Here is a 23,131-nt window from a genome sequence, read left to right as displayed (position 1 = left end):
CGCCTGTCTCCTGTTTTGTTTATCATTGGTCTTACAAGCTTGCTCTCTTTAGGATCTTGTATAAATATATTTATTATAACACTCATACTTTTGACTTTAATTTAAATACAAGTATAATAATAATAATAATAATAACAATAACAACAACTATAACAACAACAACAACAACAAAACAAAAGACTTCAAGACTAGTGGATAATTAGTATAAACCGATGTAGCCAACCAATGGTCAGCATATGATAAACATAGATTAACTTCACTTTGTCCATCCTACTGCATGCTGCACCGCTTCTAGAACGAAGGAAGGAAATGTTTTATTTAACGATGCACTCAACACACTTTATTTATGGTTATATGGCGTCGGACATATGGTTAAGAACCACACAGATATTGAGAGAAGAAACCCGCTGTCGCCACTTCATGGGCTACTCTTTCCGATTAGCAGCAAGGGATATTTTATATGCACCATCCCACAGACAGGATAATACATACCACGGCCTTTAAATTTAATACCTTAAATAGGATTTAAGAGTGTTTTATTATTGAATGGCCTCAAAATCATATATGCGTCTGCACAACAAAACTACAATTCATTAATTACAGATTTTTGACAATAGGTACGCTTAGAGCGAAAACACACGAGTTTGTTAAAAATATATAATAGAGTTATTAAGGCAAAAATGGGACTTTTATGTGACGTTATCTTTTTTGCCTTTCAATAATTCGGGTCCCTTTTAGCAGTAACTGTATTACCTCACAGTATGAATATACAACATGGCGGAAATGGCTCACCTTCTTTATTAAAGGTTGTCTGTTTATTGTTTGATATTTAGTTTTTGTGAAAATGTAAAAGACATGATAAATACTAATTCTATACATTTATGAATATCTAAAATTATATTGGTTTTGATATATATATATATATATATATATATACATATACATATATGTATATGTGTGTGTGTGTATGTATGTGTGTGTGTGTGTGTCTGCGTGTGTGTGTATGTGTGTGTTAGTGTGTGCGTGAGCGTGTGCGTGTGTGTGTATGTGCGTATTTGTGTGTGTCTCTCTGTGTGTGTGTGTGTGTGTGTGTGTGTGTGTGTGTGTGTGTGTGTGTGTTGGGAATCGGTTGGAATTACATCTTCGATCATCGGTTTTAATCGGTTGACACCAACCGATTAACTTTCGATTACACAATCGGTTAGAATTATATAAACAAAGGAAGGATTTGAATTATAAGGACCACGCACCTCTTGTCGTGTTCACCCTTCAAATTGCTAATTAACTATATAATATCTTCTCTATTTTTAGATACACATGAAAACAGACCCAAACCTCATCATATTTACATTCATAATATCATATAAACAGGAAGAACTATTACAGTTAACATTTTCCCACACACATGATCATGGATTTTTATAATCGATCATCACATTGTTAGAACCAAAGTGATAAATTGTTCGATTATAATTGATCATTGGAACATCACTAATACCTGTACTAGAACAAAAACCAAAAACATTTTGAGTCTCAAGTGAGGTCCGCTTACCCTCCCGGTTCCTATGGGCCTGTGAAGTGCACAACAGGCATGTATGGATTTAAGAGTTGAAGCATATTTTCTGCAGAGCCTATCATAATATATGTCAATAAATCCACGTTATGCATTATCAGTTATTAGCACATGTAAATCAGCTTTGATATGGGTCTCTTTTCAAAATATTACATAATCTGAGTTTCTGATTATTTTAATTCCTTCTGGTAGACTGCATGAGAGTCATAATTATTCCTGAAAGATCCAGCCTTGTAGCTTTTTGCTCTCACAAGAAGATGAGTCCTTGGAAATGATCAAAAAAACATATACAGGCATATATATATATATATATATATATATATATATATATATATATATATATAGAAAGCGGGAAGGGGGCCAGAGAATTTCCCACTACCCTCAACTCTGAAGATAAGAGCGTTGCGCTGTCAATAAGATTATCATGAGTCATTGGAAATGAGAAAACATAGGCGTCGGACTGCCTTCCCCCAATCCCAACTTTGAAGATAATGCATCCTCCCAGTTGAAATTCAATTTAAAATATAGCTTCACTCACCAACTGCTGTTATACGCCTATGGTATAATATTCAAACACCTTCGAATGTTTTGTTTGCATGGTGTATTAAACCCTTTTTCTAATTTTAATCTTGTGTAGGCCTATCTAAAACACATATTATTCGAATAGCATTATTTATAAACAACAGTTCTCCTAAAGGCAATGCTTAAAAGGGACACCTACAAAAAGTATTCAGAAGTACATAAACAATGTTTGTAACATGGTAATCATTCACACACATAATATCAAGCTGACCATTGTAAACATGTGCCCCACTAAAAACAATAAATGGACTATGTTTATTTGATAAACACTGGATTTTTCAGGGTTCTTTGAATTTCGGAGGGGGTATGCACCTCCAAACAAATTATTATTATTAAATGACAAACAGCGATTCTATTCGCACATAAGCATATTAAAATCAAAGGACTGTTTAGTTTTTTATAGAAACGTTTCCGGCTATTTTCGTAAATTGACAGAAGATTTCGGAAAGAAAAGTTTATTTTGTTTACCGACACCACTGGAGCACATTGATTATTAATCATCGGCTATTGAATGTCCAAAATTTGCTAATTTTAGCATATGATCTTAGAGAGGAAACACGTTATATTTTTCCATTATTAGCAAGGGATCTTTTATATGCACCATCCCACATACAGGATAGCACATACCACGGTCTTTGATATACCAGTCGTGGTGCACTGGCTGGAACGAGAAATAGCGCACTGGGTCCGCCGACGGGGATCGATACCAGACCGATCACGCATCAGGCGAGCGCTTTACCACTGGGCCACGTCCCGCCCCGAATATGTCGAAATGCACACCCCAGCACCATTCCTTTTGATGGCGAATAAAGGTAGCGCAGGACAGCGTACGATTACTGTAATATTCCACTATCTGTCAAGGATAAGATTGACTGTATAAAGAATATAAAGTACATAAAACCCTTTACCACAGGAGAAGAACGATTATGTAATCAGTGCAATCTGATTGAAGACCGACGCCATATAACCGTAAATAAAATGTGTTGAGTGCGTCGTTAAATAAACCAGTTCCTTCCTTCTGATTGAAGACAAATATCATCACATCATAATATGTCTGAAATATAATACTCCACGCTCTAAACTATATGAATATTTAACTTTACATGACACATTTAAAATGATGTCTATGCATGCTAAATTTATATTTATTATGCAAAACACGGATCCTGCATGTGCAGATGCAGTGTGTAAACTTGTTTAGGCCTATAGCAGGGATGTCGGCTCTCTAGTGTTTTGTGCAAACATACAGTCATGTATTTTCACAAAGTAGATTGGATTTGATCTGAAATGCTGATAAAGACCTTTATTTAGGTATAAAGATTTCAGCTTTTTTAGAATCATTTCAGCTCATATTTCTTAATGGGTATCACATCCCTGCTATAGGTTTACATGTGTGTATATGTATTAACCAATAATTAGTTTAGTATCTCTGTGCCATGCTTGTACAAATATAATTACATGTTTTGCATCCAGTTCCTAATGTTGAATGTTTATATGCAATAAAGTTTTATGTTATCTTATCTTATCTTAAAAAGTATTCATGCATTAAAATAACAGCCAGTTGGGGGGTTTTGTCTGTCAAATTCAACACGTAACGTCACATATTAACCTGTCGCTCATCATTATTAGGTGTTTTAATAACACACACACAAAAAAGTAAATGAAATTATTTGGATGTATTTTTGTCAACTGACGTAGTCAGAAGGGGGCCATGCGAGCAATGCCCCCCACCCCCCCACCCCTACCCCTCCCCCAATCACACATCTTTGTTTCCCCTACCACGTTATAATATATTTTTTCCTGTTGCCTTATAACATGACTAATACAAAATACGGTTGCCTCCTCCCCAAATTGGTCCCCCCCCCCCCCCCCAATATAAAATAGTGACTACCCCAATGTTTTTGTTTGTTTATTTTGTTTTATCGTTGTTGGATGGGGATGGATTTGGGGGGATTTGGGAGGGGGCATGTAATTCAAGGTATAATCTTTACACATCACAAGAAAAACTAACAGTTTGGTCATTAGGCCTATGCAATTTTAAGACGTCGGTTTAAGTGATTGTATGTTAGAGCTGTCATCACGAGGTTTATATGTATTATTTAACCAATTAGAATAGGCCATCAACATTAATTTTCTTACTGCCAACAGCATTTTGCTATACTCGTTATACATCACCCTAAAAATGTATTCTTCTCCACTATAAAACCGCTAAGCGGGCTGCTGTTTCGTGGATTTCGTCTACATCAGCGAGTGACTATGATTTAGGAAACTTTTAATGGGATTCCTAATTTGGTAGTGCAGGGCGCACATTAAGTCAATACTTTTCCACCGTCTACCTGTCTCAGGTTCCTCCACGGGTGCAGTCTCTTTGTATTTCCCTGCACCCACCTGGCATCCTCGTCCTCTGCCGCTAATAACGCTGGTCTGACCCACGGCACTAACTAACGACCGCCGGTAGTAGGGGTGCATAGTAGGTGGTTACAAGTGCCTCTTAACAATGCCAGAAGTAACTACTGAACACTCCCCGAAGTGGTCAGACTAAGCCCACAGCTAAAAGCTGATGGGGAATGGCAGGTGTGTGGCACAGATAGCCACAAGAGACAAGCACCTGTCGCGGTTGGAGAGACAAGGACTGGGATGTGGAGAGCGAAAGAAGTTGAAAGATAGGAGGAGTTGCCAGATTGGGAAGAGATGAGATGGAATTCAAAGGAGAGAAAGGAAAGGGGGCAGTGGAATAAAAAATAAAATAAAAAAGTCAATACTTTTCGGACCACTAATTTGGGTGCTCAATTTTTTTTAGTCTAGACTAATGTAATAACAGATCGATAATTAGGGGTCACAGCAGGCTTTTTTAAGGGGGGGGGGGTCACGGGACCCCTGTGACACCCCATTAAGTGTTTCTGCCAGAAAGAAATTTTTGGGTAAGGCGCTATGGAACTGAATGCAACCACAGTCAACTGGGATATGGGGAGCCTCCTCCAGAAAGAAAATGGGTTACGTTTAGGTTTAGGGTTAAGGAAATCATACAGTAATGATAATTAGAGTAATTAATTTTATCAAAAGGTTAACTTTAAAAATATATATCTGCAAACCTGTTTTACCTTCTGGCAGAAACCCTGCCACTGGATCCGCGCCTGACCGGTTACCTTTACCATTTTGATGCTAATCAAATTCATCTGATGCTTTACACTAAAGGGTGCGAGCGTACGTTATACTGCGTGGTTGTTGCTGTGTTTAAGTTGTTGCTTTAAAATTTGATATGGTCTTTCGTATTGGCATTGTAGGTTTTGGTAATCTAGGTAACGTTTATGTAATTGTAGATCTATATGTTTGACAGTACGTTCGTATTACTGAACTACAATAACTGTGCATACATTTTAACACAAATAATAAATCCCTCCATCAGCTGATGCGCACCACAGCATTTGTAGTTCATTGAACATTTAACCTGACTAACCAGTCCTTTAGATGTCATATGATATCACTAAGTAAATGGACACAATGTTTATTTCTATTATTAATTATTCTGAAGACAGGGAAGTATTACTTTAGAATAATAATGTAATAAACAGTTTGGGATAAGGTGTAGTCTGGGGGAGGGTAAAGGGACCAAAACCTTACCGGCTCTGTACAGGACGTTCCTACACAGCACGGTTCTGCACAGGACAGTCTATAGTATACGCTGCAGTGAACGGTTACCAGTCATTACCAGTTGTTTGTCTACATGTGTACTGAGATATGAGATGGTGGGGGGGGGGGGGGGAGTCAGTAATAATAAAGAAAATATATGTATATTGTGGATAATACTCAATAAAATATATATGTGTATATGTATAACGTGTGCGTTCGAGAGTATTAAAAAAATATATATAATGTGATGACGGCTCTATACAGGACATTCCTACACAGGGTGGTCTAGTATTGTATATAAAGAAAATATATGTATATTTTGGATAATACTCATATTTTTTTATATATATAACGTGTGCATATGTGAGTATTAAAAATTATATATAGTAATGACGGCTCTGTACAGGACGTTCCTACACGGGGGGGGTCTAGTATTTTATATACTTAGATATGGTGGAAAACACATTAACAGTAAAGGGAATAAATAAATATTTTGTATATCAAGAAAATATATGTATATTTTGGATAATACTCGAAAAAAAAGAATATACATTGTATATATAACGGTGCGTATGTGAGTATTGAAAAATATATATAGTGATGACGGCTCTGTACAGGACGTTCCAACACAGGGCGGTCTAGTATTTTATATACTTAGATATGGTGGAAAACATATTAACAGTAAAGGGAATAAATAAATATTTTGTATATAAAGAAAATATATGTATATTTTGGATAATACTCGAAAAAAAAGTATATATAATGTGTGCGTGTGTGAGTATTAAAAAATATATATAGTGATGACGGCTCTGTACAGGATGTTCCTACACAGCACGGTTCTGCAATGACCCATACACGTCACATGACCTTAGCCTACCACAGACCGTCATGTGCAGAGCCGGCTCTTCACAGGGCGGTAAGCTTTTGGATACGTATCGGGGATGGGGTCACTAGGCCTATAGTAAGTATAGGACCCACACACACACATTTCCTATGTTGTAGAAATTCATTTCACATTAGTATTAGCTAATTTGGGCTCAATATTCCAGTGGTTCTGAGGTGTATTGCCGATTGCCTTGGTAGTTGTCAACATGTATTTCATTTAAGCATTTCAACATGTTACATTGTATTTCATAGACGAAACCTTTTTGATGCAATCTAGACTAATTAAAGCCGATAGGCATACAGGCTCCCATTTTTGTAGGGGAGGGGGAGGCAGGCTGGTTTAAATAACAATGGGGGTTTTCATATCAGTATTACTGCCAAACGGTTATATATATAGGATTGCAAATGAATCATTACACAACTAATTTTGTGGTTAGAATTATTGAAAATACATGGTTAAAAGGTTTCAGGTTAGCATGTTTTGCCTGAATATCTTGTGTTTGCCCGAATTTGAGGATTTTGCTCTAACACTGTCTGTCTCATATGCTTATGCTAAAGCCTGATTAAATGTAACGGTACAGTATGTTAGTGTTATATAATTGACTTTATAATATTAAGAAATAGATATGTAGTCGTATCTACAGTATTTTAGAACACTATTAACCTACAGTGTTAACTGTTATTGTTGATGGAATGAGTGTGGTTTGCCTACATAAATATGTGGTACATTTATCAAATTTATACTGGCTACTACATGTAGTTTTGAAGTTAGTAGGTGTGTTATCAGCAGATCAGTCTGGTGGTGTTGGTTTTTAAATCCAGGAGCATGGAAAATCACACTCCTCAGGGTACCTCTGGGTCAGCCACATCTTTTGCCAACTTATCTATTAAACTTAAAATATTGCAGAAACCCAGTTATTTTATAACAGAATATTAATAATTACTTGTAATTATTTGCGAATTGCTTTTTAAGTTGATCTTTGGCGAATTTGACACATGCCAGCGCTAGCCTTGATTTTCAGAATATTATGGACAGAAAAATTGCATTCAAAATAATCAGAGTTGGAAAGTTCCAAGTTCAGTTTGTAAAGTGATCAGTATTTTGCACCTCTAGGATTGAATTTAAGGGCACGCTGAGGCACAATCAAACTCGCAATCATCGAAAACAAATGTATGTCTAATTTACATCAACATGTATATTGATATTGATAGTTTTTCTTTTTGTAGGGCAATATCTTGTAAAAGAAATAAAGGACAGAAAAAATGTACAGCTGGTGTTTGTGTGGAACAGAACGATAACTTCCCTTATAGAGCATGTCGACAAGGAACTTATCCTTGAAGATCTGACAAGATTTAAACAGTTGTAAGCAGATAGTTGGTTGTATTTATTACTGGTAATGGTATCGGTTATCAATGGCAGTTTTTTGGGGAAAGGGAGCATCATAAAATGAAAATACTGACAAAAAATAAATAACCATAATATAACTTATTTATGAATTAAATTAACATGTTATTTTTGTATCATTAATTAGCTTTACCAATGAGAGAGAGAGAGAGAGAGAGAGAGAGAGAGAGAGAGAGAGAGAGTGAGTGAGTGAGTGAGTGAGAGTGAGAGTGAGTGTGAGTGTGTGTGTGTGTGTGTGTGTGTGTGTGTGTGTAATGACTTACACCTCCAAACTAAACTGTGCACTCAACATTTGAACATTCAAACATGCTGAGTGATCTATGGTAACTTTCACCAAAAACACATGTCTGAAATATTTATATTTATTACCCATATGGGCTCAAATATACAGGGTAATATTTTTTTGATCTCTGAACAATGTGCAGATTGCTTTTACAGCCACTGATTAGCTGGCTTAAAAATCAAAACATTTGGTTGATTATTTGGCATGGTCGGAACTTCACTTTCATTCATATAATATTTCCATTCATGAGTAAGATTACACTGTATACGTTACACGATCTACAAAGATTTACAAAACATATTTGACTCTTTTTGTTTCATAAACATGAAGTGGTATATTTTCATAAGCAGCATCTTTAGCAGCATAGAACAATAATTATTTTTTAATGTAGCCACAGTCATATTATTTTGCATTGTAAACATTTGGCTGTAAAAAGAACGCTTTCATGCACTTATATTACATAAGATTATATGACATAATTGCTGATGTCTACATGGTAGAGAGCAGAGGAATTTTTATAGTAAAACCAGTTAAAAGTTGCAGTGGGTAATAAAGAGAATAATCAACTCTCAACAAGGAGTTACAAATTATATATCCCTCATGAATGAATGTTGTACAACCCTCACCAAAGGCTTGGGTTTACAACATTCAGTCCCTCAGGACAGATAATCCATAATTCCCCGTAGCTCGTTAGTTATTCTCTAAATATAGTTTTTATAGAGAATCCATAGCTTAATGTTTGATTTGGATAACAATAATAAATTGTTTGTCTGGCTATAAAGCTTGTTCCATTTTTTTCTTTCAGTTCGGTTGACCTAATTGTGGAGGTGGCTCATCCAGACATAACCAGACAATATGGACCCCAGTTTTTGTCACATGCTGACTACATGGTAGGAACAACTTAGTGGTTAAAGGTGTATTATCATATGGACCCCCGTTTTTGTCACATGCTGGCTACATGATAGGGACAACTTAGTGATTAAAAGGTGCATTATCATATGGACCTCAGTTGAGCCTTGGAACTTTCGTGCAATATTTTGTTAATATTTTGTTAATGATTTTATTATTAAAACATGTCATTACATGACTATGATAATTACACAGATACTTTGCGGCAGAGCATGTACTTAGACATTATGCGTTCAACTTCATGTAGTAAATGTTTAGAAAATGTAAACAAATTATATGTAGTTATTTCTCGTTGAGTTATCTCCCTTGAAGTATTTGAATCTTGGACTATTTGTATCTGCATAGATATAAATTAAAACTTTCAAATGATTCTGTTGTTTTTAATTCATTATCATTTTAGTTTAGTTTGAACATGTTTATTTAATTACACAACAATAAACAAAAAGATTACTGTGCCCCACCCCCTCCACTTGAGAATGACAATAATGTATGTATGTTTTTTGTCCACCTTTATATAAATTAAAAAAAAGTATGGCTTGTGTAACCCCCCCCCCCCCCCCCCCCCATTCCCACACTAAAGATTGTGCCACACCCACTCCAGATATCGTACATAATCATTACAACAATCTGGAGTTTGGCAACTAATGCATGTGGATAAAAGCTTGATGCCAGCCAGAGCAACATATTTTTAGAATTGTTTCAGATAGGCTCCCCAACAGCTCTGGCAGACCCTCAGTTGGAAGCCATTCTCAGGGAAGCAGCCATAGACCATGGTCTGTATGTTCCAAGTGGAGCTTTCTGGGGTGGCGAAGACATCAAGAAGATGGCAGATCGCGGAACACTAAAGGTAACGAATTACATGAGACATTTTTAACACCCTACCTGTCCAACCGACTAGGTTTTATCTCTATATGTCCATCCATCTGTCTGACTGTCCCATAACTAGTTTTCACAACCTTTTTGTTTATTATTCCACAAGATATTGAACTGAAATTTTGTATATATCTTTTTCATGTCGAGTTACAGATCAACTTGGACTTTCATTGAGATTTGCCCAGTTTTGAAAGAGTTTATGTCTTTAACTTACATGAGATTTATGCAAAAATTTGTAAGACCGTATAAGGGCCTTAGCAGTACTTTCAGCATTGTTGTTTAAATTTTAAACTACCGGTACTCACTTAATTTTTTTAAAGGCATAATCATTTTGAACATTTTAAAAGTTTAATAATCAAATGTTCTATTTTTTTTAAAGTTATTTTAGGACCTTGTAATTTAAGTGTCTATTGCTACATCGTATTCAATATTAAACATGCCTATGTAAAAGTTTGTTGAATAATTACATTATTTTTAAAGCAATTTTAACATGGGTTGAAAATACGTAAATAGGAAGAAAATATTAAATAATTTAATAGGTATAAGTGCTTTCATTACTTATAATAATGTGGAACCAAAATGTTCTTTTTAACTTTATTATAATACTATGAAAAGGAATACAGATATTCACAGCTACAGGTATGGAAAATATGTTTGAAATAACATTGGTTTAAAATATCTTTATCTCAAATGCTTACGTTTTTCTTTGTTTTGTTTTTTAAACAGGCTGTTTTGTTTTTTAAACAGGCTCTGAAAATTACAATGACGAAGCACCCGAACAGTTTTAAACTGTGTGGAGATATCAAGGCAAAGAATGCTGCTGTCACTGATAAAGCTGTTGTGTTATATGATGGTAATCACAAGATGTAATGTAGCTGTCTGATGTTGCTGTTGAATTATGTGATAGTAAATTAAAGAGAGAGATTATCCAAGCCATGGTAATATATTGTGGTAAGAATGTATTGATCTCTGAATGTGATGGTAAGTTGGATGGATGGGCAGATCGATCGTTTGATTTATAATCAGGTTCCAAGTTCCAAGCAAGTGTAACATCTCCAATTCAATTCAATGTTGAGGCATGTGAATCCTGGCTCTGCCTCTGGCATGACCATTGACTTGGTCCAGGTCAAAATGTAGTTGTCATGGATGATTATAAGACTCCATCATATGCGGTCATGTGGGATAGAAAAAGTACACCCGAGGTGGTGAAATTTCAACCTGGGACGAGGCTTGCCGAGTCCCATGGCCGAAATTTTCACCACCAAGATTGTACTTTTTCTATCCCACATGACTGCATATGATGGAGTCTTTTAGTCGCATTCATTCAGTAAATAAACCATTATTTTACACGAACAGACAAAGATGGCTGGACAAGTAACTTTTTTATTTGACCATTTTGTCATAAATAAACTACACTATCATATTTGCCGTGTTTGTTTCATGTGTTAAATAAAATTTAAAGTAACAAGATAGCTTTTAAAATGAAGGTTTTAATAACAAAATATTAATTTGAAACTGTGTCTAATGACCTTACGTCACCACCTCACATTAATATAACATCATATATTACCAACAACATTATGTTAAACGCAAGCACGTGATATCCCATGTAAGATAGAAATTTCTTACATGGCTTTCTTTCATGGGATAGCTCTGTTCCATATAACTTGAGATGAGGGTTGGATAGACCCCCATATCTTCTTTGTAGGTAAAAATTTAAAATATGATTTCCATTTGTAATAAGGTCTTTTGAATGTGTTGGTCATATTGATATTGTGTGGTTGTATTAGTATTGTGTAGACTGGTAATTACCTCTGTTCTGTTTCTAGGTCCTGTGCGCAGTTTGTGTCCATTGGCTCCCAACAACGTGAACACAATGGCAGCAGCATCACTAGCCGCTCACAACCTCGGCTTTGATGGCGTCCAAGGCAGCATTGTCGCAGATCCAAAGTCAGTACAATTAGGCATTTATTTGTCCCTAACCGGTCCAGCTGAAGGGAGTATAGTTTTCATCTCCATCCTTCTGTCTGTCTATTCGTCCATCTGTCCCACATATAGTTTTCGAGACTTTTGGGGGGGGGCAATGGCTCAAGAAATTATGTTGAAATTTTGTGCATAGCTTTATCATGTTCTGTTACAGATCAAGTTTTATCTATTTTTCACAGAGTTATGTCCCTTGAATATAGGAGATACAAAAATTTGTTGGGGCCGGTAGAGGACATGTATTGCTTTAGCAGTACTCTCAGAATGCTTGTTAATCCTGTGTTTACAATAGAGCATATATATTGTGTTTTCAGATTTTTTTTCTGAAAGCTGAATTGTAATTAAGAAATAATTTATGTGCCAGTTAGACAACTTTATATTAATGAAAAGCACCAGCCATTTTCCTGGTGAATTGTTATGTTCTAAAATTAAAGTTGCAAACTTATTAGGATCACCAGAACTTTATTCATGTATTCCAATAATTCATGTATTCTGTACAGTTCTAGATTTATTTTATGACTCCTGATGCCAAATTATAACTCGGAGATTAAGTAAATATAATTCACGTAACTGAACAATCGTTTACCTTGGTGAAAATCATTTGAACTGACCCCTTATAATCATATTCAGTTATTCCATTTTTCTTCATTAGGTAATCCAGACACCATATTATTAGCTTTATAAGCAATGTAAGTTGCAGTTGTCTTCTGAAATAGCCCCATAATTTCAAAAACTATGAACCAAATATTTTGACAACACTTGATTAGGTTACTCAGTTAACTATTTAAGTAAATCTAAATCCTTGATCTACCGGCCTCGGTGGCGATAGTTAGGCCATCGGTCTACAGGCTGGTAGGCACTGGGTTCGAATCTCAGTCGAGGCATGGGATTTTTAATCCAGATACCGACTCCATACCCTGAGTGAGTGCTCCGCAAGGCTCAATGGGTAGGTGTAAACCACTTGCACCGACCAGTGATCCATAACTGGTTCAACAAAGGCCATGGTTTGTGCTATCCTGCCTGTGGGAAGCGCAAATAAAAGATCCCTTGCTGCTAATCGGAAAGAGTAGCCAATGTAGTGGCGACAGCGGGTTTCCTCTCAAAATCTGTGTGGTCCTTAACCGTATGTCTGATGCCATATAACCGTAAATAAAATGTGTTGAGTGCATCGTTAAATAAAACATTTCTTTCTTTCTTTCTAAATCCTTGATCATTTTGTGATGGTGATGATAACTAGTTTAACGAACACACCCATCCCAAGTCCGACCTCCGATAAGATCAGTGGCCTGACTCGGGATGGAGGGGGAGGTGGGGGGTTTGAAAATGGGCAGAATTTTAAAAATAGCAATTAGTAAAAAAGTTAATAGAATAAATTTAAAAAAAGAAAAAGTTACAAGCCAAAAATAAGAAAGAATTGACTGCTCAGCTGAATATTTATATAATTTGGAGCATTTTAGAAGGACAGTCCAAAATTAAATAAGAGAAAGAAGAGAGGATCGGACTATTTAATAATATTTTTAAAAAAGAAGTAATTTCAACATAAAATTTTGAACGTAGATCTAAAAGTTTAAAGTCCGATCGATATGTCCACGCGAGTGGCCTTGTTAAGGCCGTTTGGGTGCACAGCTTAAAGGTAGTACTAAACCAAATAACTTCCGGCTGGGTCAAAGTGCGAGGTGCACCGAACTTTTGATAGAGAAGTGAACACCACAAGTCCTGTGATTGGTTATAAATGTGAGTGTGTTGGTTGTAAAAAATAATAGTTTCATCTGGGTAAAAGAAAATTGCAATTTTATTTCATCTAGTACCAATGTGTCAAGTAGCCTTGTGCTTGAAACATGTATGGGGTACCTGTAAAAAAAAGTACTTGAATTTTGTGCGAAACTAGGGTAGTCATAGACGCTACCCGTTATCTCAGAAACGAGCAGCTTGACCCCCATTTTTTTCTGATTCATTTTAAGTGTAAGGGGTGGTAGTATTTATATCCGTGGCGTTTATCTCGGTTGATACGTTGCAGGTAGGAGTTTTAGCCACATATGTTACTATTGTCGTCTATGGGATTTGATTTGGTAGTATACACCCTATAGGGACGAGATGGGTTGCATCCCGTCAAGAAAACCCGTAGAATGACAGTCGATAGACGTTGAAGGTGTAGTCTGTGCTGAAATACAGATCTTGAGAAGCCGGATCCGTCTGAACGAGAGAGAGTATCAGACTAGGGTATAGTCCAGTCGTCATGGGTTGGTATAGTGGTGCGGACGGGCCCGACTCCGGAGGATACGAGATGGTATCATTATAAAGCAAGGTAAAGTCTAGAAAAAGGGTAGTAGGGGCCGACCCCGCTTCCTATTTCTTCTTAGAGTGGGGCGGTCAATCTTCCAGTGCTGCTAGGACAGGCTCTGACATGTAGAGACTAAACGCAAACAACCGTGGCGTTCTGCAGAATGGCCGTCATACGAGTCACGAAAAAAACAAGTCGACAGTCAGACAGAGAAATGATGTGGAGGCAAGGAATTTTGCTAAAAAAGAATCCAACCTGGTGGTGCAGGCTGTCGAAACGAGAAGCATTCCAGCGTTCAATCAGTTCCAATGGCTGCATACATCCCAGTAGAAAACCTCATTTCGCTGACAAAAACAACGAAATGAAGGACCCCCAAGTTGAGCACACGAAAGCACGTGCAGTGTGCACAAGCAAAACAAACATGTTTTACCGCGTGGAGCTCCAGACTGGGAATGCATTTTGTGATTTATGTTTAAGACTAGACATTTAGTAATACAGTTTCTTTATTTCACCAAAGATTTTCTAGAAACCTACAGAATAGCAAATATAGGCAAAACTCTGCATCTGGTTGAGGTGTGCTCAGCACTGTCTGTTTAAATTGTTGTTGAACATAAGCAAAGAAATATATGTACATAAAATGATGTGTATGTTATACTTCCAGCCTTCCTGACTGGCACATTGTGGAAGTGGAAGTGTGGGGCCCGGGTGACAAGGAATCAGGGAAGGCCTTCCACTGTAAAACTGTCAGGAGGAATCCCGCTCTGATCGGCAACGTCACTGGCTCTGCGACGTATGCTTCATTTCTCAGCAGTATGCTCAGTAAGTCCATTTATTGGTAGAACAAAGGCATGACGTAGCCTGGTTTATAAAGCGCATGTGCGTGGTTTGTTGAGGATTGATCCCTGTCAGTTGGCCCATTGGGCTATTTCTTGCTCCAGCCACTGCTCCACAGTTGGCCCATTGGGCTATTTCTAGCTCCAGCCACTGCTCCACAGTTGGCCCATTGGGCTATTTCTTGCTCCAGCCACTGCTCCACAGTTGGCCCATTGGGCTATTTCTTGCTCCAGCCACTGCTCCACAGTTGGCCCATTGGGCTATTTCTTGCTCCAGCCACTGTTCCTCCAATTGGAGGGCGGGACTTAGCCCAGTGGTAAAATACTCGCTTGATGCGTGGTCGGTCTAGGATCGATCTCCGTTGGTGGGCCTATTGTGCTATTTCTCGCTCTAGCTAGTGCACCATGACTGGTATATCAAAGGTCGTGGTATGTGCTATCCTGTCTGTGGATTTTGTAAAAATTCTATAAGTCTTGCCTTACTTAGGACAATGCAAAAATTTCTTGAGATTAAAAGCAGTTTTGTTGTTTCCTATGATATAAAACTGCAGGAATCCAAACAAATTTAACAAAAATATAAGACTTGATAATTGTGTGTATTAATTATAATTAGCAGCATACTGCATTAGCCACTGCATTGTAAAATACAGTATAGTGGTGTACATTCAGTAAATTAAAGGTAGAGTAAACTCAAACAAGAGATTTATGTGTTGCAAAGATGCATACCCGGATCACCAACACATACTGACACTTTAACAAATGAAAAACGCGTAATTGTAGAGTTAATAAAAAAACATGATTATTCCTGCTAACTGGGGGCAGCCATTTTGTTTCATTTTTGTGACGTCCGGTGGTATAGCTTGGGGCGAAATGATGTCAGCTCCGTCCATCTGCATAAATGACTTGATAGTATAATAAACTATTTAACTAAATATATTTCAATTTGCATCAATAGAACGGAATGGAGTTATAGCATTTTTCTTTTTTTTAAAATCCAAAGAAAAAAACAACATATTATTAGGCCTATTGGTATGCTACGTTCGAGTAAAAACAACCACTCACGATACCAAAGTGATAATTTTCTTTTCTTTGGGACTACGTAATTGGTCAGTTTTGTGATTTTAGATGGGAAAGTCTACTTAATCAAGGGTTTTACAGAATTACTTACAGTAATAAAGCAGACGGCTGATCGATTATGATTAGAGGGGTGTCCATACTACGGTTATCACACAATACCCTGTGATCTTAATAAAAGAGGCACGTCTTTTTAGTGTGTCTAGACACAGTGTCTAGGGACCATCTAAATATACACCTGCCAATCAGGAACCACAGGTACAGGCCACGGAAATAAAAGACCAATTAACTAAGAAAACACTCTGATTATTATTTCAGTACGTGGGTTAATTTATGTACAAATCATAATACAATTATTTCAACACTTTGACAGTGGTGGTTTATTTTGTATTAAAAATCAGGTATCTTTTGTTTCTTCAGTTCGAAGACTAATTTCTGACTTGACACGTTAGGTATTACGTAACCACCAGCTCGCCAGAGTGCGTATTCACTGGGATGATATAAAATGGCTGCGCCCGTTATATATAATAGCCGTCACATTTAATCGTTTTATTAATTAACTATACGATTATACTTGTTGATATTAAGCAATAATGTGTATTATATATCGTTGAATATGCATACCAGGTCAAATGCCTTGATTGTCCCTTCCTTTAAATAGCATTTGCAAAAGTCCAGTTTTAATTTTTATTTAAGTGAAATGTTCAGGGTTTTTTTTAATTGTTTTTTTATAATTTTTCAGATGCTTGTAACAAAGGGCCTGGAGTTCATCTTTGTTGAACAGTGGTGTAAAGATTGATGCATGCTGCCTAAGTCAATAAAATATCTCTCAGAAAATAATCTCAGTATAGGCCTACCTATTACATAAAGATTATACATGTATATTCATGTATTTTTAATATACCGGTACTAGTATTTGAAATGTTTGCATGCATGTACGTATATTATATACAGTTAATCTGATTGAAATCAAATCTTACATTAAAGATTATACATATATATTCATGTATTTTTAATATACCGGTACTAGTATTTGAAATGTTTGCATGCATGTACGTATATTATATACAGTTAATCTGATTGAAATGTTTGCATGCATGTATGTATATTATATACAGTTAATCTGATTGAAATGTTTGCATGCATGTATGTATATTATATACAGTTAATCTGATTGAAATGTTTGCATGCATGTACGTATACTATATACAGTTAATCTGATTGAAATCAAGTCTTAAATTAAAGGCACAGACCCTAGTTTTAACCCGTAAAAAATGGACACTAAGTTTAGTTAATTTACAAACTTGTAACTTATTTGGATAAAGTTACAATAGAGTGAAAGAAGAGTCTGTGACATTAAAACGGGAAATATCCTTAAAAGTAGACTAGAACACGAATCAATAAACCGTTACTTCTCAGACCCACATGCGTTTTTAAAAATATGAAAAATGGTGGGGGTTTTGGTACTAGAAACACCTGAATGACCAGAAACACTTCGGTTCTACGGAAATGGATCATCTAAAGAATAAAATACAAGTAATGTTTGATTTCAGTGATCATAAACGGCTCTAATAGTGAAAAATATGCATTAGTGTTTAAAAACTAGAGTGTGTCCCTTTAACTACTCTTACATTCAGAACTGACAAATTCCAACAGGACATCATGTCCATGTGAGGTTTTGTTAGTGAAAACCAAACTTTGTGATAAGACCAGAAGTGAAAAACAATTGCTCTCCTCATAATGTGGAGGTGGGGAAATTTACATTCCTAAAATAATCAGAGGAAATTGCACGTCTTGAAGATGATTAAGTTCTTGAGTGGTACTGATTTATAACTTATATTTGTAAGAACGCTCGATTTGTTTAAAACAACAAACAGGATTTAGTAAATTTTAACAAGGTAAAGTTAAACACATTTTATACATGGTTTTATCAAAGTAGGTGTGCAGTGTTTTACACCTTTCTGATTGAATTGAGGAGGGTTCATGGGCATTGTCACGATTGCACACCTTAAAAACAGAAGTTGATGCATTCATAGCAAATGCCATCATAAATCATATTGAGATATGACAACAGTCACTATGGGTACTGCCACATTGTTGTTTCCATAGTAAAGTATTTCCATTTAATTATTTCCATCTATTTTCCACCAAAAAAAGTCTCAACATTCCAAATAAAATAGCTTGTCCATGTTTTGTTTTTGATTTTGAACAATTGGTGTTTTCTGGGCCAGTGCTTATAAAATATTAGTCTGGGTTCAAATCTTTAATGATGTCAAACGCATGCAATTTATATGCACTGTTATGATGTTAAAGTCTTCTGAAGATGTTTTTGTAGTCTTGAGTCTAGACTCGAAATGGTTTTATAAGCATGGATCCCCATGTCTTTACAGACGAGATGTGATGTGGGAGATCTGGATATTAACTTCTTTGGCTTTAAAGGGACATTCCCGAGTTTGCTGCAATTTTAAAGATGTTATCGGCTGATAAAGACTTTTTAACGATTGTAATTACATATCAAATATATTTTTCTGCATAACATATTAGTGGCTGTATATTAAACGTGTTTCTGATCGTTCTAATATTGTACTAGGTTAAATTTCATTTTATTTCCTAAAATATGTTTTTTTCGTACGTACGAAATTTTATGAAGACAAACTCCAGTTTGGGCTTCTTACAAATATTAAGACGACCAGAAACACATTGAATATACAGACACTGATATTCTAAACAAGAAAATATATTTAATATGTAAGTTTAATCGTAGAAATATTTTATTAGTCGGAAACATCTTACAATGCAGCAAACTCAGGAATGTCCCTTTAATTAGTGGTGCTATGTTTTCTAGTTATGGTATTGTCAGGGTTCAACAAATGTTTGAGAAAGTCACTAGCCCTCACAGAAGCTTTGGCTGGTGCCCTATGTATTATAGAAACACAGTTGATCATTTCCACTAGCCCAGACCACAAATTCACTAGCTGGGACCGAGGGCTAGTGGATTTGTTGAACCCTGGTATTATACAAGACAGTATTTTTGTCATTTTAACTAGTCTGTGATTTAACAAGCAAATATATTTAGTAGGAATATTTATCCTCAGTATGTGATGATACGTTTATCTCAAATGAACATAGGTGATCAGCTTAGTACCATAATTACTACAGAGCAGAACGGATAGGGTTGGTTAATTAAAGACCTCTTGGTTTTGCCATGTACATCTAGGGAAAGAAGTTTCTGCAATATAATGTTACTAATTTTCACTTTTGTTTCCTCCAGAAACCTACAGTGCTTATTAGTCCCGTACGGATACAACCGGAGGGGACTGTAAGTTCCATCTCCTTCCTTCTGTCCGTCTGTCCGTCCGTCCGACCCACATATACTAGTTTTCCAGATATTTCTTTTCACAATGCTTTGATATTTTGAGCAGAAGTTTTGTATATAGCTTTATCATGTACTGTTACAGATCAAGTTTGACTTTCATGGCGATTTAACCATTTTGACAGAGTTATGCCCCTTAAACTTACAAGACACGAAAAAAAAAAATTCAGACTTTTTTTGCAGTGCCTCAAGATATTGAGGTGAAATTTTGTGTATAAGTTGATCATGTTCTGTTATAGATCAAGTTTGACCATTTTTGACAGTTATGGCCCTTGAATTTAGGAGATACAAAAATGTGTTGGGGCCCAGTAGGAGACATTGTTGTTTTAGCAGTAGGCCTACTATCATAATGCTTGTTTTAATTAAGGGTGTTAGCGCCACAGTATCTCATATTAAAGTAATAGAAAAGCTAAATTTAAAATGAAAAGCTTGAATGAGAGCATAGAACTCCCTTCTCCCAAATAATTTGTACGCTTTAGTTTACAATATTGATCAATATTGTATTTTTATGCACTCAGCCATTTTAAAACATTATTTAGTAGACATGGAAATAAATGTTAGTTTAAAGTTAAATAGTAGTTTGAAGTCACATTCGGCCACCATAGTATAGTATCTGTAGTCTTATTGTGTCAAAAAGTTGTTGGTGTTTTTTACAGTTTACTTTCTCTTCTGTTCGTTCATTTTACAATTTCAATTTTGTATCACATATTTTGTCATATTAATTATTATTGAATGTTATTTTCAATGTATTTTGGCAGCTATGGATTTCTATGTACATAATAAACAAGAGCAGTGTATGGCCTCAGATTACAGTTATCTTCCCATTTGGTTGTCCAAAATCCGGAAGTTTCACCGCGCAAGTAGTCTGCTGTTTGACTGTGATTATTTCATGGCAGACAGCTATGAAGTGGCAACTGTTTGACTGAAGTGACAGGGGATAGCATGTAGTTTGTAAACATGTGTAACTTGTTGACATTGAAGACTTGTTTGTGGTAATTCCGGCCCATGCAAAAGTAGTTTAGAGGGTGTGTCTGTTTAAACCAATATGCTGGGAGAAAGAGCTGGACAACAGGGGTTGTCCTTTTCAGGGTATGTGTCCCCCATGCAGGCAAAGGTACATACAAAACTTCACGGGCCTGCTGTTATTAATAAAAATGTTATAGCCACTAAGGCTATATAGAAACATATAGCGAAATTAATTGTGGTCTGAGGCCGTATATATATTTCCATAAATGTGTTGTTTTCGCTTGATTAAGATTAAACTACTGTCCTGGGCCCCGTTCCACGAAGCGATCTTAGCCCTAAAATCAACTTAAGTGCATAGGGTAGCTATGCGCTTAAGGTAATCTTAGGGCTAAGATCGCTTCGTGGAACGGGGCCTTGGTGCACACCTGGGCTATCTGGGCCGACTGTCCAGGACAATGTTAATGGTTACAAAGAGAGATGTCCGTTTAGTGGCCTTGCATCTGCCTAGTAAAATTAAGACAGAACATCTTGCCACATCCTAGAACAGTCTGAAAAAACCTTCGATGCGTAAGACACGACTTACTGACTGTAAAGTTCATAGAGGAAGTAAAATTCGGATTTGAGGACAAAAAAAACCCTGAACGAAGTGAGAATTGCTGAAACTCACTGTGTGAAATCCGGTATTACGATGCGAACCCAGTATCAACCAGCCTTAAGTCAAACGCTAGCCACCGATGCCTGTTAAGGTTTAAAACTTTTATTTACACTCTGTGTGTTTTTTCTAGGTTTGCCGTTATTCATTCGAGTGTTTATTATTTTCCTTGCTTAAACCTAAATGTAACGAATACGTCTTCAATTGTGTCTATAAGGGGCAGGGGAAATTGAACAACACTTCAACATTTTATAACAATTTTAGGTATATGGGGTCCAACATAACTATATGGGTATTAATTTATGACACGGTCTCAATAGTGACACCCCCCACCCCCACCCCCACCCCCACTGCTTCTATATAATGCTATTACCGAATAGGAGAGTGTCTTGTAAGTTGGATAACTTGTGCCCAATCCATTTGTACGGTACCTTATATGCAATAAAATATGTTTCAATCAAAAATCGAATAGCATCAATTTGCAAGGGATTTTTTATATGTACATTATATTTTTCCATAAAATAGGCATAACATACCACGGCCTTTGGCGTACCAGTCGTTGGGCACTGCTTTGTACGGGAAAATACCCAAATATGTTTAATGCAAAACAAAGCGGTTTATGTTGTTTAACGATACCACTAAGTACATTGATATTAATCATCGGCAACTGGATGTCAAGCGTTGATAATTCTAACAGTCATTACAGTGATTTTCCCATTAGTTGCAAGGGATCTTTATCTGCTCTTTCCCACATACAGGATAGCACATACCATGTTAGATATATTGGTTGTCGGACACTGGTTACGACGGGGAAATCGAATGAAAATGGGTCTGCCGAGGGGGATCGATCTTACGATAAAATTTCTTCAGGCGAGCACTCTACTAACAGCTAATACAGATTCATAAAGTTAGTTTGTTTTGTTTAACGACACCACTAGAACACATTGATTTATTAATCAGCGGCTACTGGATGTCAAACATTTGGTAATTTGTTACGTATTATCTTAGAGAGGAAACCTGCTACATGTTTCCATTAGTAGCAAGGGATCTTTTATATGCACCATCCCACAGGCAGATAGATAGGCTAACTAATTTAACGTGCTCATATACCACTAGGGTTTCGAACACGCCTATACCGAGTCCCACAGACAGGATGGTACATACCACGGTATTTGGCATACCAGTCGTGGTGCACTGGCTAAAGTGAGAAACATGTAGGCCTACATAAATACAATCAACCCTATGACTTGTCGCATAGTGGCGTAGCGTGGGTTATCAGCGCCCGGGGCAAGACAAGTATGTGCCCCCTAACCAGTGGACCGTTGGCATTCCCAGAGTCCCTTCCACCATTCCAGAATTTTGCAGGGTTTTTTACTGTATTAAATTTTATCAAATCATATATACATAAATAGCTTCCCCCCCCCCTCCCCCCCACAACCCACCCGCAATATAAAATACCGACAATGCTAGACTAAGTGCCGGTATTGTAATAAATTGTAACTAATGCTTTTGTAGTTAAAAACTGTCAACTTTATGTCTTATATTGAGATTTTTAATCTGATCAAAAGTAAAAGACTTTGAAGCAAACGGAATATTTCTTTAGTTAATGTATGTAAATAGGTCAGTGCGTGAAAGAAAGAGAAGCATTAAGTTTGTGAAAATAATGGAATGAATGAATGAATGAATGTTTAACGACACCCCAGCACGAAAAATACATCGGCTATTGGGTGTCAAACTATGGTAAATGCAAAAACAATGTGATTGAAAATAATTGATGTGCTTATGTCTGGTGCTATCGGTGGGGTGGGATATGCTCATCTTTTCGCGAG

At 36.5% G+C, this 23,131-nt stretch overlaps 1 protein-coding gene across 2 annotated transcripts; it reads left to right on the top strand.

Moving 5' to 3' along the window:
* The first annotated feature begins 5,352 nt into the window (after positions 1-5,352).
* Positions 5,353-18,866, top strand: LOC121389685 (putative L-aspartate dehydrogenase). Of its 2 annotated transcripts, none has more exons than XM_041521338.1 (8): positions 5,353-5,454; positions 7,898-8,033; positions 9,164-9,248; positions 9,971-10,114; positions 10,888-10,993; positions 11,970-12,090; positions 15,066-15,223; positions 17,054-18,866. In XM_041521338.1, exons 1-8 carry the CDS (start codon positions 5,415-5,417, stop codon positions 17,089-17,091), a joined length of 828 nt encoding a protein of 275 aa, XP_041377272.1. In that variant the 5' UTR covers positions 5,353-5,414; the 3' UTR covers positions 17,092-18,866. The 2 variants fall into 2 exon arrangements, with proteins under 2 accessions (XP_041377272.1, XP_041377279.1); XM_041521345.1 differs by lacking the exon at positions 5,353-5,454 and adding an exon at positions 6,548-6,701.
* Positions 18,867-23,131: the final 4,265 nt, after the last annotated feature.

This window comes from Gigantopelta aegis, chromosome 3, assembly GCF_016097555.1.
Source record: "Gigantopelta aegis isolate Gae_Host chromosome 3, Gae_host_genome, whole genome shotgun sequence".
In the NCBI taxonomy this organism is placed as follows: Eukaryota; Metazoa; Mollusca; class Gastropoda; order Neomphalida; family Peltospiridae; genus Gigantopelta; species Gigantopelta aegis.
The sequence above is the reverse complement of the archived record's forward strand: the minus strand, read 5'-3'. Positions and strand labels throughout refer to the sequence as shown.